A 27984-nucleotide genomic window follows, 5' to 3' on the forward strand; every position below is an offset into this window, starting at 1 on the left:
CTAATAGAAATCTGCAGCCATGGCCCCTTTTTGCTTTTCTTGGTTCTTGTAAGTTACATTTTTGAAAGTGCTTGTTGAACCTCTGTACAGTGGGTTTGTTTCCTAAAAAAAGAAAAGAAAAGAAAAAAAGAAAAAGAAAAAGAAAAGAAAATCATTCAGAGTTTAACTGTCTTTGGCTGTAAGCTTGTATTGTTGCAAACCACCATCTTTAATTTTGCGAGAGCAGAGAGGATGCCTTCCTTGTGCAGGTTTCTCTGTTTTGTATCTATGCAAAGTTTTATCATCTGAAATACCTTTGGAAATAAATGGTGTGGCCTCAAAAAGGCATTGTATAACAATGTCTTTTGTTTCTCTGAAGCCTGCTATCTTACCGTTTTTGTGCAGTGGAAAAACATCCTACATTCAATGCCCCAGTCATAATTTTATAGTATCACCTCCTCCCACTGTTACTTCCCCATTGCAAAGTGTTCTGGTCTTTCTTTGTACAGAAGCTATTTTGTACTTTTCATCATTTCAGTATAGACTTTATTGGTGTTCTGATATTCCAAGCCACTAAAAATGAGCCCAACTTGAGGCAGTGCAAGTCAGCGTATGGGCATGAAGGCCCTAGTCTGCTTCCCAGATTAAAGTAATGCACACACTCAAACAATGCCTTACCAAATAGATCTGATCTTTGTGTACTAAACATGGCTCAACCATTCTAAAAACACAAAATATACACAAACATTGAGAAAACAGCTGTGAGATGGGAGGTGCAACTTGTCACAGCCTTCATGTGTGAGCCACGCCAACTACTGCATGTTGGGAGAAGGGCAAGTCCTACCTGGGCTCCTTCTACTGGCTTCTCACCATTCTCTTTGTATCATTTCCTTCTGTGTCAGAAAATGAAATATTTCTGTCTACTGTTGCCTTCCCTTTCCTCTTACCCTGACCCTCCTAAAGGATTACGAAAACGTTCTCAAGAGGTCTTGCCTGTAACAAACTAATTTTTCTTGTCAAAGAAACTGAAAGGCAGGCAGTGTCCCTTCTTGCAGAAATGTTGCAATCCTTGGTTTTGTAGAGGAGTGCAACAAAGTAAACTGTAGCATATTGCATATCCTCCTGGCACCCATCAGAAATGCTTACTCAACATCTTTTTTTTTTTTTTCTTCAGAAAGTCTGAAAAGTTGTAGAAATATTACTGAAGAACAAGAAAGCCAAGGACAAAGGGGAAATAGGAAAAAGGAACATGGTACTTGCATTAGACCTATGCAAGATATAGATAGAAGCTAAGGGTAGATCATTCTGTCCTTTTATATACATTTTGGGCAGTGTACACTGCTGTGTAAGCTGTTACAGAGGGTACTGGTAACCTCTCTTTTGTACAGCAGGCTTTGCTTCTGAGGAGCATGCTTCTCACAATTGCATAGACAGAGACCAACTATGCTCAGATTAATCAAAAGTGAGGTACTAATTAAACAAACAAACAAACAAACAAAAAATGAACCAACTAATAAAATGTTATCTCCTCAACTTACACATGGAAGAAATTAAACCAGGAGGTGGAACTCTGGCTATTTTTCATCTCTAAATTAAAAGTAATGAAAATCTACCAGTAAAATCAATCCATTTAAAAGAACACAACCAAGATTTTTAAGGGCACTTGTGCCTCGTGAAACAAAAATGAAGAGCCTTGTGTAAAATTAGTACATTTAACATACCGTTTGCCATTTAACTTTTGATTTTTCTGCTTCAAACTTGGCCACTTCTTTTCGATCTTGAACTGACACCATCAATTTCCATATACAAAGTAACACAATGCCAATCAGAAGGATAGCAAGGGTGACGCCCACCATTATCATTGGGATATTTGGAAGCTCTGGGCAATCTGTGGAAAGACAAACAATTATGAGTGTGGATATCCAAACAATAAGTTTTAGGCAATTAAAGACAGCCAAGAAGCATTCTGTTCTCATTTGTTGGAAACTGAGCATGCCTTTTCTTTCAAGTCCATATTATTTTACTCTTATCAGCTTGCTAAATAGCTGAAAAATATTGCCTTGAAATGTAAAAAAAAAATTCTTGCTAACTACTTCCACTGCTATTTTGGCACGTTTAGCTGTCATATCTGAATGCAGACTCAGATTTTGAGGAGGAAAGTTAGAACATTGTTTTCAAATTTATGTCATCATAATTCTAAAAAATAGGACTATTTTGACAAAATCATGAATTTTTAAACATACAGCTGAAGTTTTACTTCAACTGACTAATATTCAGACTGCCGTAGAGGAAACAGTCCTAGGTATATATGTATCTGTGTAAAGGTACCAGTGATATTGAGAAAAAGGAGGAAACTGCATTTCAGTCACGAAAACAAGGAGGAAAAACATCAGATTTGCTGAAAAGCAAAAAGTACAGAACTTCACTAAATTCTGTTGAATCTCACAGCAGCTAAGCAGACGTCTTGAACTACCGTGTTCAGAAGCACATGGTTCTACTGCATCTGAAATGCTTAGTTCATCTGTGACAGTCTTGTAGAAATTCAGTGTCAAAGTAACAGTAGGGAAAAAGAACTTTGTAACACTGCCAGAGTGACATGTTCAGTTCTTCAGTTTGAAGGAATTTCACATTTCAAGTTTTCCAGTAAGTTTTATCGTACAGCATTCCAAAGACAAAAAAAAACAAAAAAAAAACAAAAAAAAACCTTAATTAAAATAGCACATAGGAAGACTGTCATCTGCTTCAGTGATGCAGAGGGAGGCTGGAGGGAGTTGTGTTCACCTAGCTGAAGAGGTGAAGTATTTCACTACCGGCGACTTGAATTTGATGAGTTGTGTTAGAATGGGTGCCAAACGAAGTACTTAATAGGTAAATATGGTTTTAAACAGGAAGCATGATTTCAAACAAAGATACCAAACAAAGATAGCCTGAGTTAGGCTTCTAAATATCACAGATGACAAGGGGCAAAGAGAGAGCTAGACTAAATGTAAAAAGAAAGTAGTGAATGGATTTAATAAAGACAAAATCTTTCAGTAGCTTACCCTTATTTATTAGAAGTATAGTTTACAAATGAATGTGTTTCTGTAATTTAAATGTTTGTTATAACTTCTTTTCTTCAATCATAACCTATATAAAACCAGACTATAAAAGCAGTTTTCTCATGCAGTGAAATCACCATCATTATCACATGTATGCTAGAGTAAAGCTACACACAGGATTAACAAAATATATGACACTTGTACCAACTAAACTAAATTAAAAATCTGCATGGCTTTCCATAACATATAATCAATATTTGGCACTGAGACACTGGGGGTGTCAGAAAAAAAATGCATTTTTTTGCCTGGAGACCAACTTTTTTGGCAGCTGAGAAGCGGTGCCTGTGTTCTCTCCTGTCCCACAAGGTGAGAAGCTTTACTGAAATAGTAAAAGTAGTGAAATAGTAGTTAAAAAAAAAATAAAGAAAGAAAGAAAGAAAAGAAAAAAAAAATGTAAAAAGATCTATTGAATATCTGTTATATGGGCAGTGCATTCAAAATTGAATAATGCAACATTAAAGATAGTTACAAAGATATTCCAGCGTTTCATCAGGTAGGTGATGCAGTCAGATACTGTCTTTTGAGTGTTTGCCACTCAATCTGTAAAGTGTATGTTATTTCAAAATGGGTTATCGTTTTCTCATATAATCAAAGGACATTTGTTATCATCATCTGCACAGGACTTTAGAAAAGTTAACAAACTCTTGCAGCTCTGAGGGTGATAAAGGATTTATTGGTAGGAAACTTGAGAGGAGAGGTGAAGTGGCTTGTTTCATGCCATCGAGAGAGCCTGAGTGCAGAGTTCAGCAAAGTCTGATTAATCCAATGGATCATTCTGCCCATTTTCCATGACAGGCCAAGCATTTATTTTACTGTAGTAGCATTGAATAAGTGGTTTGGGAGGTGCTCTTTTGCCTGGGCAGAGCAGAGCTGCAAACACAAGGAGGTGCAGTGCTGTTTAGAAAAGCTCAGCTTCTTGTGTTGCTGGAACTGGTTGTCTCTCCCATCTGTGTTTTCAAATTAGATGTCATGTAGAAAAGGTAACATAATTGCTTACCTTTTTGCTTTATGCTGTGTATAACTGTCTTGCCCTGCTCATCCTCAGCCAGAAGAAAAGTGGTTATACATTCGTTTTCCCCCTGCAAAGAGCAAGGAATGGATTTATCCTCTGAAAAATCTGCAAAGGAGGAAAAAAATCATCCATTAGATCAAACGAACTTTAGCATGCAATAACAAGAGAGATTGCTGGCATAATGTTTATCATAACCTCTGTGTAAAGCAAAGAATAAAAGAAGAAAACAGAAGTACCCTCAGAATTTCAGTGGAAGTGCTTCCAAGATGCTTAAGAGTCAGCTGCTTGGGAAACGTCCCCAGTTATAGGACAAAGTAAGCAGTATGTTCTCTTTGGTTTAGAACTATTTCTCACATGCCTAGAATTTTCATTTCTTCTATTTCTTCTATTTCAGAAGAAGATGTGCATATGTTGACAAGAAATGGACGTGGATAAAAGGACTGCCATTTATTTCTTCCTTCTCTCAAAGGCAAGAGGGAGGCAGGAGAAACTGGCTGTGACAGGCAGTACAAACAAAGGACAGTATAAAGCAAAGAAGAGGACTGAAAATTCAGACTGCAGGTCCACAAGTGCTGTGCCTGAATGCTTATTAAGTTTCCATAAAACCCATTATTTAAGGACCATTGGAAAGCTAAGTATGCTTTCAATACATTTTTAGAAAAAACTTCTTAGATTTCTATTTGTAGAGTCAAGAAAAAACAGTAAAGTTCTCAAACATTTATTTAAAAAGAAATATATTACGTCTATACAATCCTTGTACTGTTTCTTACCCAGTCAAAACTCCTACTGAAATTTCATAAGCAACTGTGTTGGAAGTATTTAGTTCTCGGACCTTAATAGCAAGGAAGAGTAATGAAATATAAAGTAGGAACCTGACAAGAATAATAGATTTTAAAGAATCTATCATGCATAAAGAAATAAATGCTCACTTTTTATCATAAGTAAAGCGTAAAAAGAGTTTTATAGCAAAGAGTAGAAGGAGTATGAAAGCGCAATTAGTTGAGAGCCTTCTTATAAAGTGAGAACCGTATCTGGTTGGATGTTACTGGAAACTTGGTCTTGATCTGTGATAATTTTGTACTTAATCTGTTGCCTGTCCTTGATGTCAGAGCAATGTGTTAAGGTGACAGTTGGACAAGACATGCTGATTTGTCAACATTTGCTTTTGTTGACTGAGCGCACTCAATTAATGACACTCTCTGCCAGGTCACAGTTCCAGTAATACTATCACAGGTTTTGCAATATTTGTTGTTTCCCAACTCCTTTAAGCAAGCAGATCCAAAGAATCCAATGAGGGGAGATTTAGATTGGATATAAGGAAGATGTTTTTTATTACAAGTTTAGTTTAGTTCAATGTCATAATTGGAGACCATGGGATGTAGAAATCTGAGTATGTTCACGGACATAGAATTGAACGCAAAAATGCCAGTTTGGGCTATTCAGAATCCAACTTATGCTTAGTATTTTTACTCCTCTGATGTTATTTCTAGGACGAGATACTGAGTGAAGACTAAAGAATGGACAATTCCTAGGTGCAAAAATTCACTCAGATAGGTAAACTTTTCTTTGTGGCTCCCCAGCTCTTGTCACTGTGTTGCAACATACGTGTGCAAAAGAAAGAGTAAACCTTTTTATCTAGCCTAGGGTTATTTATGTTTTTTCAAAATGCTACGACAAATTAAAGAAGCTGAAATATAAAGTAGAAAGAAGCATTATGCTACCATATAAAATCATGATAAAAATATGTCTTAAATACTGTGATGATCTACATAAACTATTTTCAAAATATTTTTGTTTAGGGAATATGGTTTTGATTTCAAGATTTTTAATTGTATAATTTTTTTTTTATTATTTTTTCCACCTTCGGGACATCTTAATGAGGCTACCTCATTACCAAAACTAATCCTCTGAAGTATTTGACATGTATTTAAGATGAAACACCTTCCTTACAAGGGAAATTCTTGCCACTTTCAAGCTTTGTATTACAGAGGAATACCATTAAAAAAAAAAAAAAAAAAAGCTGGAGATTTGTTGGAAAGATATGCATCCATGAAATGTTTGCAAATATGCAGATGGGTTTCCAACAGTTTATAAGTTTTGTTCTTTATTTATGCATACAATATTCTGTGTTACCATCGTTAAGTATCATGCTTGCTATATAATTTAATGCTAACACTAAATGCTGTGTATAGTGCATTTATGTCCTACCTCAGCTACCAATTGTTTTTTGCCATAGGGCTGTGTTTGCTTTATTCAGAATAAATAGAGCCTACCTGCACTACAGGCAAGCACCCTCCTTTGTAGGACAGAAAAATGCCCTGATGCACTCTTCCATGTAAAGTTATGTTTTTTTACCAAATATAATACTTCATTCCAGGTCAGTTCCTGCTGCAGGAATTCCTGTTGATGGAGTGCAACTCTAAATTACTGCGAGTAACTGAAAGATATGCTTAGCCCTTAGGACACCAGAAATGTCTCAAAAAAGCATGACAAGAAGAACATATTTGCGACAGGTTAAAGGATTGTGTCTGATTGCAGATGGTAATCAACCATCTGCATAAGGACTGGAGTCAGGTTTTGAATTTGTATGGCAAAAGAAGCCCCACTGGAACCTACGGTACAGGTGTGACAACCACAGGGACTTTCATCAGCCACTGATTTGCAGGAACTGGTACTTAAATTCTGTTCTTTCTTACATAAGCTGCTTAGCAAGTAGGTGCAATCCAATGAGTTAATTAACCTGGAGGGTTAATGCCAGTCCTGATCTGCATTCCCTACTTACAGCAGAACAACCGCAGACGGCTTGCTTTATGAGCCCTAATATAATTCTACAGCAGAAAAACAAAGCTACTTTCAAAGGTAAAATTACCAAAAGTGGAAGCTATCACTGTTCACCCACACACCAAAAAGAGATTGAGTATACAAACCCTCTGCAGTGCTGACAGTTGCATCAACTGATTTGCATTTTTCATTGCATTCTCCCTGCAGCTTGTCATCAGAAGCCAAATGACATTCCACACAGCTCCTGTAGAAAATAATTCAACAGCTCATCCATCTCTGTCTGTCCCAAAGTACTGATATAAAAGCAACTACGTACGCATCTGCATTTTAAAAAGAAGCTAAACAAAAGGTCTTGTGCTACGGATACAGTGGTTCTCAGAAATACGATAGGTATTGCCACTAAAAAAAAAAAAAAAAAAAAAAAAAAAGCCACCCCAAAAAAACCAGCACTACCTGAATGAAGGTATTGTGAATAAGCTCTCTCTTGTCCTCTTTCTCTCCCAGCTTATTAGCTACCAGACAGAACCCCAGGCAACATTATTCATGTGGGACTATCAAAGACATGAGGTTACTCAGACATAACATTCATTTTCAAGTATAAATATTCTGAAGTAAGCTTACACTAAATACCAGCCCAAGGAATGTCTATCAGATGAAAAATATTTGAAATTGACTTCAGTGAGATCAAGCTGGGGCACCTACTATAAGTCTTCCTTTGTTGAAAGTCTACTGAATAATGTATTTAAACACAGTTCAGGTGTCTCGACAGATGTCTCTCGAATGTGATTGCTTGTCTCAGGAATTACTTAGACGCTAATTATATTAATGCATTTATTGGAAAAGAATTTTCAAATCATTTACTTCATTTAACAGAGTGATGGCTAAAATATTTTGAACTACGGAGTCTAAACCAATTCTGTAAACCACGTCTGTAAAAATCTTCCCAGAAAAACGCAATGTGAACTTTTATAAATTCAGAGTTCATTCATGGGGAGAAAAGGGCAAAAATGTAACAGAACTCATAAATGAAAAATTTTGATGAAGAATATATCTTGCTGATTCTGCACAATTAGCTTTGGTCAAGTTCAGGAGTTGGGGCTCTAAGAACAGACCTGAAATACTTAGAGAAAGTAAGAAAGATTTTTCTTTCTCAGCTTAGAGAAAGGAAAAGAGAATCACAGCAACAAAACATCTCAGGAAAACCTGGCCATCTGCTGTTGCAGAGTTACATATATCCATGAGAATATGCTGAGGCTGCTGAGATTATCTTCTCATGATGGAGATGACCTCAACACTCACTCTGGAGATGCTGAATAGTCAAGGTGAGTAGGTAATGGGATAGCCTCTATCTCATGGAGACAAACTGAGTGTTGTTGGTATTTTTGCCATGTTTTCCATGTTTCCTCATGCTACCACTCTCCTTTTCACAGCCATTAATCTCAGTCCCCTCTGACCTGTCCTCCTGGCACTCTTGGTTACCCTACCCCAGTCTGTCAAGTGTTACACTGGCTGCTCCTGCCCCACATCTCAGCAACGGAAGTAACTGCCATGGAGACAAAAGATCTGACACTGCACAGAGTATGTATGTTTAAATAGGCTAATGCAATGCTCACCATGTAATTCAATACTTACTATTCTCTGCTAAACTGGGCAGAGCAAGGCAGCAGCATTGTACTTTGTGTTTCAAGCACCTGCGTGCAGAAGTTTCTTTACTTAAACTGTGCTCACTACGGCCAATGTGCGTGAGCTTTGAACAAAATGACTGGCTTGCTTTTGTGTGTCAAATGTAGTGCTAGCATAAATGGTGATTATATTGTGTGCCACAGAAGGGTTTCTTAGCTCAGCTATAGGGTGGACTGGAAAGACAGGCATGAAAATGCAGTGGTGTAGAGCTGGTGTGGAGGAGGAATGGGCCTCCACTTTAAGCAACTAGGCATGACATAGTCACAAAACAAGATAGTTGGGCCTCCTTAATTCAATCAAGATTAACTCAATTTGTAAATATGCATATGCAAAGCTTGAGCAGACAACGTCACCTTATTAGTTCATGTGTTTGTGAACAAATGTGAATTCCAAAAATTTATGAGTTTCTTCCCTGCGAGTCCTCATTAATTTGCCCAAGTGACTCTGTTGGGATGGTTTCATTCTGCATTGTGGACTGGAAGGAAACTGATCTGTATTTGTCTGAAGTTATCAGACAATCAGACTAAGAATCAGATTCTGATTCTTAGTATAGCCAGGGACAGTACTGGAAGTGCTTTACTTGTGCTGCTTGAAGGTGATTAAATTGTTTTCCTCCACTTTTTTTTGTTTTTGTTTTTACAAGAATCATACTCTTGTTCATGTATGAGTTATGATTACTCCTCTCAACAGACAAGAGGCTCTTGGGTTCCAGTCTGTAAATCTAACCTGTTGTTGTGGCAATAAACACATTGCTGAGGCATTTTGGGAAATAGCTCAATGACATCAAAATCAGAGACATAAAACCAGCAGCTTACCTTCTGGAACTGCAAGGGTCACCACACAGTGGGCATTTTTCACATGTTTGGCCTGAGGCCCCTGGATGAATGCACACACACGACCCGCAGATGCATTCACCTCTCCCGCTGCACAGCGTTCCATCCTCAGAAATGCAGGAGCTGGTGTCAGTTGTGCAATTACAGTATTCACCAGTCCACCCACTGTGGCACACGCATTCGCCACAGTCACAGTCTCCATTGCCTGGAAAACCATTTATTATTTATTACTGCAGCTCAGTCTTTCAATATGAATTGGAATGACAGCCTTTAAAATCATTCTTAATAACAGATATTTTCTCTATTCCAACACTTCTCACTCTTAAACCTCTTTCTTCCTCTCCTCTGTATTTCAGTTTTAAGCTAGTGGATCAAATTTTCACTTAGGCTGGCTGCAAGCCAGCGCAACTCTGTTCTCTTCACTGGAGTCTTCCACAGAGATTGTTATCTCCCAACAGTGCACAACTTAATGGATAAATCCTGTTTCATTTCCAGCAGCATGAATGCAGCCTATCTATTCAGCACAATCTCACTGCTGGTTCCTGCCTATTCAATACTATTCCCATTGTTTCAGTAGAATCACTTCTGATTGATGATTGTAGAGCTCAGGAAAAAATGACAAACACAACTCCTCACATTCTGATTGTATCATACTCACAGAAGCCAGAACAGCTGGAATCATCTGGGTTACTGAGTTAAATTATATTACATACAATATATGTAAATCAGAATGTGTCCCAAAATGGTTAGGAACGTCAGAGTGAAGTTGTACACTGCTTCACATCAGTGTATGTCAATAAACTTCACTAAACTTCTTCAAAGCTACAGCCATTACAACCGCTAAAACTCTAACCCATTGTGATGGAGGAGGGTACAGTCCAATAAAGCGATACCAGATTCTATGAGCTGTGGTGTGGCTAAAGAAGGTCCATTAAAAAATTTCAAAATAGGGTAAAAAATATATTTTAAATCTAAGGATCATGCTACTTTTACGCATACTGATTGTAATCAAATATATAACAGAAAAGGAACTTCGCAGGCTCATAAGTAAGAGGGATACAACAGTACTCTTAAATCACAGACACTAGACACAACCCACAGGGAGCTTACCTCCACACTGAAGCCCTCTGTGTCTCACACACGAGAAGTCATCACACTCACAGTGCGCTCCGTAAACTCTTCCATACATGGATGGGTGGCAAACACACTGCCCGCAATAGCAGCTGCCTCTCCCGCTGCAGGAGCTCTGCTCCACAGAGCCCTTGCAGGATCCAGTGCTGAGAGCATTCTCATCACACTCGCAGTGTGGACCCATGTACCCAGGGGGGCATACGCACACTCCGCACTCAAAAGTGCCTTTCCCCTTGTTGCATTTTGAGCTGTTCCTCTCAGCCTCGGCCTGGCAGTTGCAGCTGCACTGAGGGAGGATTTCCATTTCCAGCATGTCACTGAGACCCACTGGTTTTATCACAACATACCTGGTGGTTTTATCACAAGTGGGCAGACTTATGGTCACATTGAAAGAGACCTGGAAGAGAAAACGGTGTCTGCATACATAGAGTGCAGGATATTCTGAAAATATATGCATAACATGGTACAAGAGTTTCTCTGCTTGAAGGAAGATTATTAAAAAAAACAAAAAACCAAAAACCCCGAACTTTTCATACAGGTGCTTTAAATTCCTATGAATTAATATTTTTGGGAATCTGTTCCTTACTTACTGTGTCTCCCACTTTCACATGAGAGCATTTCCTCTGATGTGGAAAAAAGGTCCCATTGTTACAGATGGCAGTGAAAGAGAGATCAAGTCCTTCTGTGTCCCCAAAGACCTCCAGCTCTACTTCGGACCTCAGCTCCTTCAGGGAAAAGGAGTGTGATGAATGAAGAGATAACACTGCCACACGCAGCTGATGTCCTGTGTCTGTGTGATGTGGTCTGTAACTTATCCCAGCTACACAGGAGTAAATGTGTTTGGTTTAGGCACTTTATTTACATACTCAATTGCAAGAAAAATGGAGAATGAGTGAGACAAAGAAAGTGCCGACAGAGACGGCTTTCAGCTCAAAGCCACAGAGTCCTATCAGTTTAATATCCGGTATCACGGTGCTTATTTCCTGCTCTTGTAGAAGAACAAATCAACATTTTATTAAATCATCTTTCATTATTAAGTACTCCATTGACTAATACAGGCTTTCTTTAACTCTGGTCTTACTGAGGAATGGATTTGTGCCTCTGTTTGCTTTGCTAGCACCAGGCTTTTCTTGATTAGCCAGCAATCAATATTTCTTTCTTGTTATCTCTGCTCTTAGAATCAAACCTCACAATCTCCCTTCCAGTTCGGCAAGCTCCAAGCTCAGTTTTGCCTCATTGTGGGCCTCTGTACCTTTACCTGATGTTTGCAGGACAAGAGCCAGAGCCTATCCCCACAATTAGCTCACCTAGCCTAGTAGCTCATTCTGTTCTCCTTTCTCACCCAATAGAAATTTTGGTTTCCTGAGTTGTCAGCGATGTTTCAAGCTGTGTTCAATAGTGTTGTCATTTCTTAAGTAAATTTGTTAAATCAAACTTTCATTTCTTAAATGAAAAAGGCTCTTCAGCTCACCTCCTGAATACTCTCATATCCTCTATTTTAATATATATTTAACTTCAAAATATTTTTATAGCAACTTAGGTTACACAACTTAGCCTTAATCCAAAGCCTGTAGCAGGACATGGGGAAATTCCCTATGACTTCATCAACTCATCAATCCAGTAAATGGAAATTTTTCAAAAGCACCTTAGCAATCACAGAGCAGAAGTCTTACTGACTTAGCTTTGCGCTCTTGCAAGCTTAATTGCTTTACAGAACACCCACTGTACTTCAATCAGGGCATGAGGATCTTACTGATCTTCCTTCAGTGAGTCATTCAGTAAAGGCATCAGGATGATTCACTGGAGTAAAGGTCTGGGAAGGTTAAAAAAGTGATGTCGACTGAAACTAAAGGAGACTAGTTACAGGCCTACACAGACAGCATCTCCCTGTCCTTGTACACATCCTGGATTCTCTGGAATTTTTTCTCAGGGTTGAGACTGGGTTCTTTTTTCAAATGTCTTTTGGAAAACCTGGTCAGTAAACCAAAGCACTTTAAAAAAGGATAGCAACACATCCTGCAGGGTGTGTTTGCATAACATCCAGTGCTCTTTCCACCATGCAATCCGTGCACTGGCCATCAGGCTGTTCATTTTGGTAGCTCTGGATGAGTTCAGTTTTTCCCCTTCATTTGTCCTGGAGTTGCTTATGCTGCTATTGGGCCAATGTAGAGATTCTTAGATAATGGTTTGTTTGGACTCCCACCAAAGGACCAAATATAGCGAACCTTAAGGTAAAACTGTGAGACTTTGCATGTATTAATGTTATATCACTGAATGTTCTCTCAGCTGCAAAATTACTACACCCAAGCACAGTACATCCATGAGAGAAACTTAAATGCTGCTGAACACAAAAGTGTAATACATTGATTGAGTCGTGGTGTCTGTACCAGTTCACTTATGATTCCCCTCCCGTTTAAACATATTATTTCTTTGTGTTATTGTTGTGTAAGTCAAAAAGGAGCAATGCACTGAAAAAAAAAAAAGTTAAATATTTCTAAAATAGTAAAATCTTGAAATAACCTCAATCAAAATGCTTGATACCTGTTCCAGTGCAAGTTAGAGTGCAACTCTGCAATACAAAGCCAAACAGAATAAAGCAGGCAGAAATATGCTTTCAGGAGAAAATGAATCATACTTAACATGAGAACGCCTTGTAACAAACATTTTGACAGCTCAGACTTTCTTGACTTGTTTACTTCTTCTCTGAAGCTCTTCGATAATGGTGCACGGTAAACGTTATTAACAAACCTTGTGTTTGCACAGCAAAGGCTGTAGAGTACTTTAAAAGTGTTAAAAGATAGAGCCTAACACTACTCATCTGGGAAAATAGTTATTTACTCTGTTTTTGTAGGTGAAAAACCATAAACTCTGAGTGTTGAACTGCACTGCTAGGAGTAGTGTAAAAGGTTTACAACAAAACTGGAATATGTCAAATAAGGTGTTTTTCAGTGTTTCCTGCTTGGAAAGGATTCAATCATGAGGCAATAAGGTTGTTAACCTTAAAGGCTAAGCGTAATAAAATGGGCTCTGGGAAATTCTGAAACTGTGACATGTTGCTACTCGTACAGTTTGTACGGTGCAAAACATATATGAGCCCTTAAGAACCTATGAGCAACTGGTGGATGGCCCAGACATGCTGTACCTGCGCTAGGACAGGATGAGCTGTGGCCCAGAGGCAGGAGCCCAGCTCCAGTAGCCTCCTTCCAGCTGCTCCAGGACAGACTAAGCACTGAACTACTTGCTTCCTCCAGATCCTGCCCACAGCTGGCTGAACCTGGGATGGTGCAAGTGAACTTTGTACTGCAGGAGACAGAAAATATCAGCATGTTCAAAAAGAGGAGTAGGAAAAAAAAAAGGAAAGAAAAGGAAGAAGCCAGGCTAGCATTCTGTCCCTCATCACCACTTCCTATTGCCATTGGAGAAAAAAACAGCGCTGTTCTGGATGGATCATGCAGGTCATGTCTTCTGCTCGTATTTCTTAGGAAGGATAGGCTTACTGTTGTTCTGAGATAGAAAGGAGAAATGCTCTTCATTCTAACTGGCAAATATGAACAGTGAGAATGTCAAAAAATAAAAACCTTCCCAGCATCTAACAAGACCGAAGTTGCCATAACAATGCAACTAGAGGAAATGAGAAGGAAATACTGTTAAGCACATAATATAACATTACTGTAAAATCACCAGGACATGTCACTGGGACAATTATTTTACATTTTCCCCATATTTGTTGGACAAAATCTGGTGTTTCAGCTGTTAAAGGCAGTAACATCTGTCTTTCTGTCAGAGCCCCATCCTCAAGAAATCCAGACGTGCCAACTGACAGGTCAAACTCCAGAGGTGAAATCCTGACACCATTGCCCATTTAGGGCTAACTGTACTTCTGACAATTGTTTCTCCTTAATCATTATAATGCATTGACCCCACCAAAAAAAGCCTTACAGTTCTTTGCTCATCTAAATTTTCCATAGGAAAGAATGATATTTTGTATTTCATTTTAAAATTGCAATCAATTATGCTGCACTTAGTAGACTTGAAAAATTTGTTTTGCTTTTCTATTATTATGTCCAAAATAATTTGGGGGCATAATAATAACTATATTATGCTGCAGGTAAGAGGAAGATCAGAAAAACAGATCAACCAGCCAACCCAGAAAGAAATAGAAAATGCCCTTCGCAAAGCATTATTTTTCATTGTAGCCAAAAGTTAGAGCAAGTTTCTAATAAAAAGGAGGATAAAAAGGAGTAAAGAGAAAACTCTGTGACATATTGACATATAAGAAGATGTATATATATATGTATGTGTGTGCATGTGTGTATGTATATACCTGTGTCAAACTGTCTAAAAACATTCCCCTGAAGGAAAGGGACCAGGTAGCAGGAATGCATTTTACAAATGAAGTTCTGAAGAGCAGCTCTGTATTTACCTTTCTGTCATATTCACAGTCTTTCTCAGTATTACGAAAAACAACCCATTTGAGACTTCTCTTGCCTCTTGTGTTTTGCTCTTCAAAAACCTCAAAACAGCCTCACAGGGGCAGCATCAAATTGCTAAATCAGAAAACAGCACTGATGACAGGGTACTGCTTTTTCCCCAGACATTCCTGTGGAAATGTTGGAGCATTCTCCAGGGACAGTTACTGATAGGATGGGAATTATTGCCCTGCAGAAGTTTTGAGCAGGAAGACATGAATTCCTATATTAAAGAAAGCTTTGAAACAAACGTGAAATAGAGGACTACAAGATAGAAGACATGCAGATGTGAATTCTGCATTCCAGCACAAGTAAAGAGAGACAGAAGCACACAGGAATTTTGTTTGGAAAACCATGAAACATATAGCTTTAACTAACAGAGCAGTCAACCTCAAGGATTCACTGCAATCTCAGTGATGTAATGTACCATACTTTGAAAATACATGCATAATGCATGCAGAATATAGGATGGATGCACAAAAAATGCTTTTCAGCAAAGTGCTGCAAAAAAGCTGCCTGTGCCATGGTATCTAACATCAGCTCTGTCACTCTCTGTACTTCACTGCAGAGCAAAGCCAAGTGCTAGTAACACAGTGCCCTATTCATTTGCTCAACAGTACTATGATCACTAATGAATAACATCAGTTAATTGTGAATTGTGTGACTAATGGGGGTGTCTCATTGCTGTGAGTCTAAATCTTGATTGTTAACAATTTTCAAATGGCAATTTTTACTTCCTAATCTACAGAGTGATTCTTGCCAGAGCATTCTGCTAACTGAGCATTTCAGTAGAGAGTAATATATTATCAGTAAAACTACTGGTTCTGCGCTCAATCCATCCTTGGAGCGAACAAAAATTCCCCTGTAGAGGTCAGCAACTAAACATACAAAATTGTTCTTGTCATCAGTACTGAAAAAGAATCAAAGGTGCTTGGATTTAGTAAATTGCACTCTAACTTTGAAAATGGAAGCATGTAGAAAGAAAACAGATTATTGTAACCTTACCTGATATGCAGCAATGATCAGCTGGAGAATATTTCCGGAATCCTCCTGCAGTCGACCAACAGTAGCTCCAGGAATAAGCTTTGCATAGTTCTGAAAACAGTGAAAAAAAAGAAGAAAAAAAAAAAAGACTAGTTGACAGAGTAGGTGACAAGGACCTGCAGTCTGGAAATGAATGAACTACAGTGGAGCCAACTGAAATAAACGATAGTGACGTTTTCAAGGACTCTGGCTGATCCAATGGCACACTTGTCATATTGGAAGAGGTCTCAAGGAGAAGCATTAGTTTCACTGACAATTAGTGGGAAATAAGTTGCTAAGTGTGCTTATGAGTTTGACACCGGAGTATTTTCTAGCTTTTTTTTCTTTAACTTAGAATGAATATATATGCAACAGTTGTGTTTTTCTTTAAAAAAACAGAACAAACAAACAAATAAAAAACAAAAAATAGATTCAGCTGCTCAACTGTTGCTGTAATATTCAAGTGCCTTAGACACAACATTCAGTAACGACAACCACATTTTTTTTTTTTATTTTTTATTTTTTGCCTTTCCATGCAACTGAACATCTTGAATTTTAATATAGGAGGACACAGAAATCTCTTAACAGAAAACCTCTTAGTTAAGAGATTTCTACTAAGGACTACAAGAACTTTGAACAAAGATGCTTAAAAATCTGCTGCTAGTTTCCAATTGCTGTAACACCCCACACATCTCCCAGTGATCAGGGGCTGTAGTTGACTGTATGTTGACTTTATGTTAATAAGATAATACCAATTTAATAATTGATTTCAGTGTAAAGTTTCTTCTTTCCTTTCTGCTCTCCTTTCCTTTTTCATTAAATTCACTGTGATGCTAAAATAACATCCAGCAGATAGATTTTAAATATACTTGGTTAAAATTTATCTTGGCTGATTGTTAACTACATGAATTTCAGCTGCTTGTACCTATGCCTTTTGAAAATAGCAAACAACCACAGCTAAAAATACACTTTGTAGCATTCATTTTTCTTCTACAATTCATCGTATCAATGCTGTTATTTTAATCGAAAAAAATCCAGAGAACTATTAATAAATATGGATAATCTGATAGCCTTATATCCCTCCTATGCTTCACATCTCCCAAAGCACTGTGATTACTTTATACATTATGTATGGAATACTTGTCATTCGTTGCAGTTCTGAAGTGCTGTTGTAAATCAGTGGGATTAACTGCATTTTGTGTTCCAGCTGGTGACTTCGCATTCCTGACTCCTCTTGTGCTTAGTGCTCTCTCAAGGATTCTCAGAATACTGAAACACTGCATTTTGTAGATGCGGACCTCCCATGAGCTGATTATACATTGGGAGGGAGATGATAAACCTGGAATTTAAAGTCTAGCACCCTTCTAATCTGCGGCATGCAAAACAAACAGCAGAGGTGTTCTGTTCTGAAGACTTTCTCCTCATAGAAGAAAACTTCACTGCATACTGATGCAAGGATGATGGAGCACGCCCAGTGCAAGTGTGACCCTTCAGTTCCCTAGTTAAACCCCACCTCTCAGCACATATTTCTGTTTAACCATTAATGGAGGCAATGTGATGCTATTATATGCTACCACCATAAAATTATCCAGAGAATGCCACTGAGTTCAGTCTTTTAGCAAATATTCATTAAAAGATGAACTGCATTTTTCTAGCAATTCTCTCATTCACCATTAGTGAAATTTGAGAATTATATATTTGAGCTCAGCGGGGTTAAATTTAACTTCCAGCAGTGCAAATGACAGAAGAATTTTCAGCATAATTAAGGAGTTGTGCTAAATTTAATGAATAATCATTTGAAATTCTGAACAAGTTTGAAGATTGGAGTATTTTTAGTCCAATTTTCAGCAGTGAAACACAGTTTGAAAAAAACTCAATTTTCAAGCTGTAATTTCTTGTGATGTATTTATCTATATGTATTCAAAAAAGAATAATTTTTGCCATTATTACACTGAGGAAAGGCTAAAGAGGGATTTTTTCCCCCTCATCCAGTTTGAATAAATTTTAAAAGAATTCTGTTTGAAATCAAATGATAACAGTACTAATGATAATTACTTGAGGGAATCTTGGAGTGTTTTCTTTTATACCAAAATGGGATTTAAAGTTCATAAAAATGTCACAGAAATATTCACAAATATTTTCTAACTGAATAGATTTAGAGAATAAATACACTCCCTGCTGCTTCGGTAAGGATCAGCAGAGACTAATAATGCAAAACATTAGACAAGTGAATATATTTTAAAATAACTTTTCTTTTAAAAAAAAATCTTTTTAAAAATCAAATCTCAAATGATCAGGGCTCAGTGTAAGAACTTCTGCTCTCTTGCATTTAATTCTGAGTGGGCTTATGTGCGTTTCCACGTGACTGCTTTAAAACATGGCCAACCTGGCAAGGAGAGCATCAGACCTCAACCTTCATCCTCTGGTTATTTCTATCCAGTGGATGCATGCTTGCACGGAGGATCAAAAACTAGAACCTGCTATGTTACAGGTGCATATATTCTGTTTGTGTACAATCTATATTCAGTGGTATACACACAATTCAGTGGAAATTAAATGAAAATTCAGTTCAAGAGGATCAAAACAGCTTAATTATTTTGGGCTAAGTTGTTGGGGATTATATAGGGCTAGAAATATTGAATAAGCTTTTGCCAGTCTGAACACTGAATTTAAGAACACTGGAATCCATCAAGTTTATTTAAAGAGATGCTGACTGAGTCCTCATAGTCATTTTAATGCATGCTGGTCCTTAAGAACTGAATTATAAATGATAATGGTCCATTTTGGGATCTGATATAATTAGATGCTGCGTACAAGAAGATTTTAGATGAGCCATATGGATATACATTAAAGGATAATCAAGTTTAGGAGGTTCTCTAATAAGGAGAGTCCATCCACCGAGGCTTTTAGAAAATGCCAGAACAAGTGTGGTTTAATGGCGATGACCAAGTGCCAATTCAGCCTCCTCACCCAGCTCTTCCAAGCTCCATCAACACTGACCTTAACTCAAGAATAGACATCTCTGCCTTGCTTTGTTCTTTTTGAACTCTTAAATGTGATAAGTGCATGTCTACATTTGTGTTATAAACTAGAATCCTGTTTGTATGTCCTACATCAATCATGAAAGGAAAAAACCTGTACTCTGAGAACGACATATAAATTTTTGTGTTTGCTTTGCCTGATTTTCTGTGTCACCTACAGAATGGAAAGCAGAGCAGAACAACTATAGAAATCCAAATAAGTGACGGAAAGCAGTATTGAAAAGATGAAAGAAGCAGATAGAATATATTCAGTGGGAATTCTCAATACCCTACAAGATAGAAGATAACAGCTTTTTTTCTTTTCTAACTAAGAAAGTAACAAGAACAAAAATTCAACGGTTGGTTGAACAATAGCCTGCATTTTTCTTTAGCTATAAATCTCCGTTTAGTGTTCCCAGTGAACAAAGGGTGCCACTTGATAACTTTGATATTGGTATAACACTGACACAGGAAACTGAAATAGAAAACTGCTGATAAGAGCACTGTTGGCCAACTCTGAGGGTGACCACCTGCAATTTCTAAAGGAAAATATAATGCCATCAGTAAGAGAAAAGGTTTTTTGGGACAAAATATAGCTCTGTAAATGAGAGGTACTTCCAAAGAACCTCCTAGAACAGCCCCTATTTCTGCAGCTCCTATTGACATTGGTGAAAATATCTCATTGTTATGAAGTGGGCCTCTATTAATGGATGAGAAATAATGAGATTTAACTAACGTTACTTAATGCAAAAAAATTTAACTCATCTATGCAGGTTCCCACTGCATTCATTAGTAAATGATTGCTTTCTTCTACTCTGGATTTTAATTTTCACTCTTCAGCTCAGAATTCAATATACATTCTAAAAGCGCTTGAAGGTGAAGAGTGCTTTCTTTCATTGCTAATGCTGTCATCTGAGAATCAGTTTCTGAGAGATTTCACTCATGCAACTTTTGTCCAACACTTGGAGTATTATCTTTTCTCAGACAGCTCTACAACTAGATCCAGTCACAGAATCACTGGAAAGTATTCCTTGGGCCACAGAGAGAACAGAAATTAGAAACAGAAAACAGTACTGATGAGTACTGAAAGAAAAGTAAATAAAATTCCCATATCAGTTTAAAAAAAAAAAAAAAAAAGAACAACCTACATTATTTCAGTGTTGAGCATAAAGACATATGTTTGTCAGAATGTATTCTTGTTTTATTAAAGGAATAGTAGGCTCAGGTGTCCTTATCTACCCTCACAAATACAAAAGGCTAATCACAGAGATGGTTCCAAATAGTGTAGAAATGCCTCATTTGTCAGTCCTTGTCGATTGACTTGAAAATTACAGTATGATTCACCTTGAAATCCAATTTGAAGTAAAGTAAGGACATCAAAATCAATACAGGAAGCAGCATTCTTTAAGTAAAAGAGTCTTTCTATGGCTCCGATATATAATTTCCTAGATATTTTTATTACATAAATATCTTGCAGAATTGGCTCCTAAATACTGGAGTGTATCAGCTATGAAAAATAGTGAACCTATTAGCAAATACTGGAGAACTGAAGATTTTGGTTTACTCACCTCGTATGTGTGAACTTGTTCATTCGTGACAGCAAAAATTACCAAAACATTGTTTTGCACAAGTTTGTCAATTAATTGTCCAATTGTGGGGTACTCCTGAAGGCAAACAGAAGAGAGCCTACATTAGTTTCTCCAGGTATGTCCAGATGCTAATTATCACCAATAAAACATATTTAAGTGACCATAATTGATATTCTGCTGCATAAAATGAACTATCATTAGTCATCCGGTTATATATTTAAAAAAAAAAAAAAAAAAAAAAAAAAAAAAAAAGTGTGTGTAATTTCCTTGCCTTGTTTTATGGATGTCCCTTAGAGGGAAGCATGGTGTTACTTTCCACACTTTAGTAGCATCGTGCCAGCAGAACAGGGTATGTGCACTAGTTTGGTCACTGAATCTTAAGCTGAAAGTTTTTATTCTTTGAGCAGCGGCCTTAACATTTCTGAATTTCTGCTGAATTCACATCCTCCTTTCCAGGGAAGTAGGTTAATGCAAATTTTGTTACCCCTGCATAAGGTAATACTAGTCAGTCTGGTTCCACATGTTTTCTAGGTTAGCAGGAATAAGAGATACAATTTTTTTTATTTTTTATTTTTTTTTTTAACTTTTAGTTACAATTTGTCACAATTCCACATAAACAAACTGTTCTCTTGTAACTAACATTTGCAACTAAAAGTAAAGCAGTTAATAGTAAATGTTTAGCTTCTGCAGCTTCTGTGCATTTCAGTGATTAAGGTACACTTCCACTAGGTTTCTTATTCGCTTCTTTGAGTTGAACAAAATTCAGAGTGAATTACCAGAATAGTTGACATGGAATATTCATTATTGTGGTCCAAATGACAGTTCCCATCATTAGGAATAACAATTCCTGCTAGCTTGCTGTCCATCCCAAAATGGGAATCAGCATCACTCACAAACACCAGCAAATGCAGAGAGTCATTCCTCCATCCGATTTTTTCCTGTCATTTAAAATACATTAGTTCAGTAGACTGTATTACACTCACAAGCAGGAAAGCATCAAAATACTTGGAGAATGGCATCTCAAAACAAATGAAGGGGAACATCTTAAAGAGTGCATCAAAAACATCACATCAACTATTCTAAGAATGAGCATCATCAGTTTGAAAGAGACTATAGTTTTCATTCTGATGTCTTTGGCTAAATTTTCTATTCTCATTTTTGTGTTTATGAAAAAGTGTTGGCTCTGTTCAGTTCGGTCTGCTTAATACTCTAAGCATAGATCACCCAATATTTTTAAATAAAAAATTATGAAGAGAACAGACCCAGTAGTTATGCAGTTCATATTATATTTTATTCCTGGCAATTTAATAGAAACAATAAAATATGGCAATATTCATGTATGTTTAACATGTTACAGCCAAAAGTATTTTCACATAAACCTAATGAGGCTCTTGGATCACATTAAAAAAACAACAAACAAATGAAAATAATGATCTACTCCTTTGAATTATAACCATATAATACTGGAAGTGGATATATACGGAGTAACTTGTATCATATCTAGAATTTTCAATTACCTTGCAAACAGCTGCCTGCATAATTGCATCAAATCCTCCCTCTGGAGTATCTATGTTAGCAGAGATTCGCTGTCCTTTTACAATTTCATTAAATCTTTCGGCATCATTTGTCAGTGACAAAACATGCTTGTATCCAAAGGTGGGCAAGCACTCATATGGCACACTTCTGCAAAAGGAGTGAGACAACTCATGGACAGTGCAGAGAGAGAATCCCTACAGTGGCTACATGGCAGGCCTTGCTGGATTAGTTTTTGGTTTTGCATCTCTCTCCTGTGCCCGAGAGTAAATGAAACTGCTGTTCTGTGTTGGGTTTCAGTTTGAACCCCTTTAGCATCACAGCATCATAAAATTTCTGTCTCTATATAAATGTATATGTGTATATTCTAGCAAATAAAAATAAATACATAGTTATTCTAAATATCTCTTTGCTACTCTGTTAAGCACATTTGTAATTAGCAGCAAAACTATAGAGCAGAATCATTCTCAAATTCCTCTCTTCAAGTAACGTAGCAGTGTAAGGTAAGGTTGGATCTTGACAATCCTCGGGATCCTATCCAACCCAAGCCATTCTATGATTCTATGCAACAAATTAATGAGCAGTGTAAAGCTCAAACAAATCTTATTTCCCAAACTGACTCAGTTACTACTGGAATAGGGAAGGGATTCCAATGGGGTTGCAAAATTGGATTTTACCATAAGGATTAATATTATTACTAAATGTTGGCATGCAAACAAATACAGGTACTTCCCCTGCCTACCTGCAAGGGTTGTTTATTTCTTCAGCTGTAGTTTTGATAAATGGTGAAACTGGTTTTTCAACAAAAGATCCAAAACCCAGTCTGAAGTTGCTTGTCAGTTTTGACATTTCTTTGGAAAGAGTTGAGCCTAATTCTTTTATTGTATTCAGGTCATCATCCATGGAAGCTGAAAGATCCATGAGGTAATAGAGGTCAATTGGATAATCTTCACTTTGCCGAACCTTGATCTGGATTGTTTCTTCATGTCCTGTGAAAGTCACGGGAAGATGGGATACATCTTAGTACTTATAAGAAGTAATAAGCAATGGTGCTTAGTTCATAAACTTATATATGGCAAGAATTATTTAGCACTTTAAGCCACCTGTGCAATTAACAAATAACTGGTCAGGCACTGGAGCAGCTCCCAGGGCAGTGGTCACAAACCCAAGCTGCTGGAGTCTAAGAAGCATTTGAACAGCACTCCCAACCATATGGTCTAAATTTTGGGTGGTCCTGTATGGAACCAGGACTTGGACTCAGCAATCCTTGTGGGTCCCTTTCAACTTGGGATACTCTATGATTCTGTGATAACTTTACAAACTCTCAGGCAACAAAAATCTCAAACTGGCTGTCTAGAAAATTAAAAGCAATCCTGGTGTATTTTCTAAACCATTCCTCAGTAAGGCCCTAGTTGTAGACTTGGAACTGATGGCTGTGACTTAAAGATATGAGAACATCCTTTCAGCAGTATGCACCTTTAGAAAATTTTGATATGAAGATCATTAAAGCTAAAGGAAGCACTTACGGGATATGCCACACACATTAAAAAAATCAGAGTGTGTACCAAGTTTTACTCTCAGTTGTAGTACTGCAGTATGACCTAACTGGGTGTTTCTTATGTTTTCTTAGTCCAAGCATTACACAGGAAAAGAATCACGTCTCAAAGACCCCAGAGTAGGTATAGAATGCTTCCATAAATGTCACTGCTACCTTGTAAATCCTCAAAGCAAGATTTTTATACTGCCTCTGAGACACGCTGTCTGCCAGATCTACAGAGGGAGAGGCTGAGAGACAGGGCTGGAGAGATATGGGGGCTTTCCATTCTTTCACAGTCAACTTATTTCCCAGAGAATGCAAGAACTGAACATTAAATCCTTAGTTTTGATGATGGATCCAGCACTTCTGAAAGTATTCCTTCCGAACTTAACAATTATCCGATGAGTCAAACAACAGATAATTTCAGATTGAACATCAATATTTTATCTTTGTCTTTTTTTTTTTTTTCCCCACCAGTCTGAGTGTATAACAGTATCTCAGTATACATCATGAACAGGAAAATAAAATAAAAAAAAAATCTGCATTTATGACCTGAGTGACTTACCTGGTCGCAGCCTGAGTGTTAATTTCTGGGGAGAAATCTGTGTGACATCAGAATTGTCCTTCTGGGTTGCTATAGTTAGAGGTTTGTTTCTGTGAATTTCCACTTCTGAAATGGGAAATTCAATCAAATTCAACTGGCATCCTTTTGACAAAAGGTTTTCTGGGGTATCACACCTCCCATGAATTCCAGCTGAGTCTGTGTAATTCTAAAGCAAACAGGAAAAGAGATGGATGAGTTAAATATATTTACTGACCAGCCACCAGCAGCAGCTGACAAAAGGTCAATCGAATGCCAAAGAACTAGAAACAAAGGTGCAGATTATACAATGAGTGCAAACTAATTCAGAAGGAGATCTAGAGGGCACCGAAATCTCAATTTGCCCTTCGTGGGTCATGTCCCACAGGTGTATAATTAATGTAACTTACACCACTTTAGTGTCCTGGGAAAAACTGCTCTACTGTTGGGGAATGGGAATTATGCCACTCTCACTTGGCTTCTTGCAGCTCTGGGAATGGGAACACAAAGCCCTTCTTAGCCTGTTGTTGTAAGCAAAACACTTACAGGTCTATCTCACAAATTCACCAGCCTTTCCTAAGCAGTTTTGAACTGCTGGTGGAACATCACTTAATAACAGGAAAGCAAATAATAAATTCCTACAGATTCTGTGAGAAAATGGAGGCGCGGTGCACATAATTCTCTGGACTCTTTGTTTTCCTTTGATCTACTCTTTCTCCTCAGCCCTTATTTTACTAATTCATTGAATCAGCAAACACCACAGCTCCCCTCTTTCTCCAGAACTGATGGGGTTCCCACTACTCTGATATGCCCACTCACATCTGGCTCAGCATCCTCCTCCACCTCCCTCCCCCATAGAGGGAACTGCAAGCCTATCGATATCACCTGGATATCTTGCAGTTGGTTCTGGTTCTTCATTTCAAAGCACTTGACATACAATTCTCCCTGCAACGCAAACTCATATTTCAAATACAACATGGGCATTATCCCACGTAGCAGTGAGGTTAGTGGTTTGTTTCACAAAGAGGCTTTGATGCCTTATTACCATTTCCTAGAGCTATGTCTAGAATTTAGACCTGCAGGTCAGTCAGTTATGTCCTGAATTGAAAACTGTTATGGCCAACCAGACTTTTTGATAAAAGCTGGGAAGTGCCTGGCAGAACTAACATCAGAACACCTCCTGCCTCATTGATGGCCGTGGCCCATGGCATGGGACAGCCCTTTTCTCCCCGGTTTGACTGAACTGAGATTGCTTGCCCATTACACCACAAATAATATCTGAGTTCAGTCACTGAGGAACTTTCTACCCAAAGCAAAACATATTCACTTCAAACTTAATAAGAACAGAATTCAGCCTCTCCTTGTAATCAAGACTTCATCACTCATGGCTGACACTTGTCAGAGAGCTCACGTATTTTTGTGGAAGCAACACAGGTGAGAACAGCAATTTATCATGCTTCAGACCAAATCTGACAACCTTGCTCAGAGAAGACTCTCACCAACACCTTCTTCACTGCACAAACGTCAGTGTTACAGAGCTTTCACAGGGAGAACTATACCACCTTCTGTAGTTACACACTTTTACTTGCTGGCTTTTTGAAACGTGCATGCAGAGGCAAACTCATGTTTCAGATATACCTAGAAGGCACATTTTTCTCCTATAGAGGATTTTTTAAGTCAACACGTTGTTTTTCATTTTCTCAATGTATGTGGCAGTATTTCAAATCCTGATCAAATTTCAAGAAAATCCTGTTTTTGTGGCTGACTGCAAACAGAAATTCCTGAAAGCACAGGAGTTTCTAATGTTTTGTTGTTGTAAATTGGGTGGGTTTCTTTTTTTATTTTTGGAGTGTGTTGTTTTGCGTGTTTTCCTCCCATGGTAACATTATATACAAATTGCTGAATTATATTTAGCAATCTCCTTAAAAAAAAGTATTCTCTGATCTTTGTGAGTTACTTCATACAGCGATGCAGTATTCCTCATCTATGTGTTATTCTGCTTTTTTTAAAAGGTGGGAATATTTTCTGATTTACAATTCTGCTGCTATCCTGAAAAATATTCAATTTCTCACTATTTCTGGCAATTTTTAAATTACAATAGCTAACTTTCTTGCCAGAATTAATTAACTAAGACCCAGAAGACTTGCTAGGAATTATGGAGGTATTTATCACCTTTCACAGGGGAAATTTTAAAAGCAGAGATGGTAATTGGCTTGCTCAGAGTTACACAGAAAGCCTGTAAGAGTTCTGTAGGAAACAAATCCAAATATTTATGTTAAAGCCCTATGTTTTAGCCAAAATACTCGCACCTATGTCATAATTAATTAGAAAACTGACACTACTGTCATATTTGAAATCAGCCAGAGCTGATACTACAGATATTAATACAGCTTAAAGTCTGTATTTGAATTTCCCTTTTGATTCCTAGGAAGGCTTCACTAAGCACTGCATGCGTTACAAAACCATGGGCTAACCCAGTTAAGTCAATACTTTGTCACTCAGAGCCACTACAAACATTTCAAGTTTTACTTTGAAATTTTTGGTATCATCTACCTCTTGGAAGCACCAAGCACAGTGCGGTCCGGAAAGCAAACAATCTTCACAAGTCACTCCACTTTCCTGAGAACAGGTCCCTAAGTTTAAATCCAAGAAGACAAAAGGCTATTAATAATGTGTTTAATCATTCAGTCTGTGATGAATCTGCTCACATTGAGAACATAGGAAGCAAAAGCTATAAACATTTAGCCATACGTAGTGTTACTGATAAAGCCCTTCCCTAAAGATAATATTTCTATTGGTAGAACATTAACTCTCTGGGAAAAACAAAACGAAACAAAGAAAACAGCAGCAACACAATTGCTGATAATTAATATACTTCTGCATGCTTTATAGGTACACATTCACTGAGAATATAGGAATGTGCTACTGTGTTTGTTCCAGTGCACTTGATAAAGCTTTGTGTTTGTTTGTGGTACGGGGCAAAACATTGCCAGCATAACCAAAACACCAACAGAGACACCAAACCACAGATGTACACATGCTCACTTTCTATACCTAAAATTGCTTCACCCAGGTCTGTAAATTCTTGATATTATTTTAATTTTTTGTGAAAGTACTGGTGAAACGTTGAGCCCTTGTATGGTATTAAGTTTCTCAGTGGATCAAACAGTGATTAGTATAACCATAACTACTCAGATGCCTACCTGTTTCATACATATTGTGCTATGCAATGCCCACATAAATCATAGACAAATTCACAGGGCTGCCCTTCAGCAGCATGTCAAGAAAACAGTTGTCAAACAGAAAGTAACAATTAAATATAGGAGACAAAAAACTATTTCATATCAACTTAAAGCAAGAAACAAAGCAAAAATGGTTTTGAAATGCATCTCACTGCCCCTGAGTCTTACCTTGCACATCATTATTTCTTTGCAGAAATAGGAAAAAGAGGCAAAGCAATTCAATCCCCATTCGTTTTCAGTGCTGGCTGTGTGACAAAAAGTGTTAGCGTGTTAATTATAGTCCACGGAAAGGCAGAATGTTGTAAAAATCATCATACATTCCCAAAGTGTATGTTTTCAGATGTCACCTACAACGGACCGCAAGGAAACTTCAAACCTATCAGCACAGAGCATGAATGAAAATGAAAACAACAGCTACCTGGGCAGGTAAAGACGGCAGGCTGTACATAGAAGTAACCTGAACACGGTTATCAC

General features: G+C 37.7%; 1 protein-coding gene across 1 annotated transcript; it reads right to left on the reverse strand.

Annotated features, from left to right (window-relative positions):
• Nucleotides 1-27739, reverse strand: ITGB6 (integrin subunit beta 6; the record flags this gene model as incomplete). Its single annotated transcript, XM_079539348.1, has 15 exons — nt 1-102; nt 1701-1867; nt 4075-4194; nt 7017-7114; nt 9369-9591; nt 10497-10914; nt 11108-11242; nt 15992-16081; nt 20598-20693; nt 21395-21556; nt 22136-22301; nt 22894-23140; nt 24254-24458; nt 26822-26901; nt 27679-27739. 15 exons carry the CDS (start codon nt 27737-27739, stop codon nt 1-3), a joined length of 2370 nt encoding a protein of 789 aa, XP_079395474.1.
• Between the last annotated feature and the right edge of the window lie 245 nt (nt 27740-27984).

The sequence above is a fragment of the Tetrao urogallus genome (assembly GCF_951394365.1).
Source record: "Tetrao urogallus genome assembly, chromosome: 8".
Lineage (NCBI taxonomy): Eukaryota > Metazoa > Chordata > Aves > Galliformes > Phasianidae > Tetrao > Tetrao urogallus.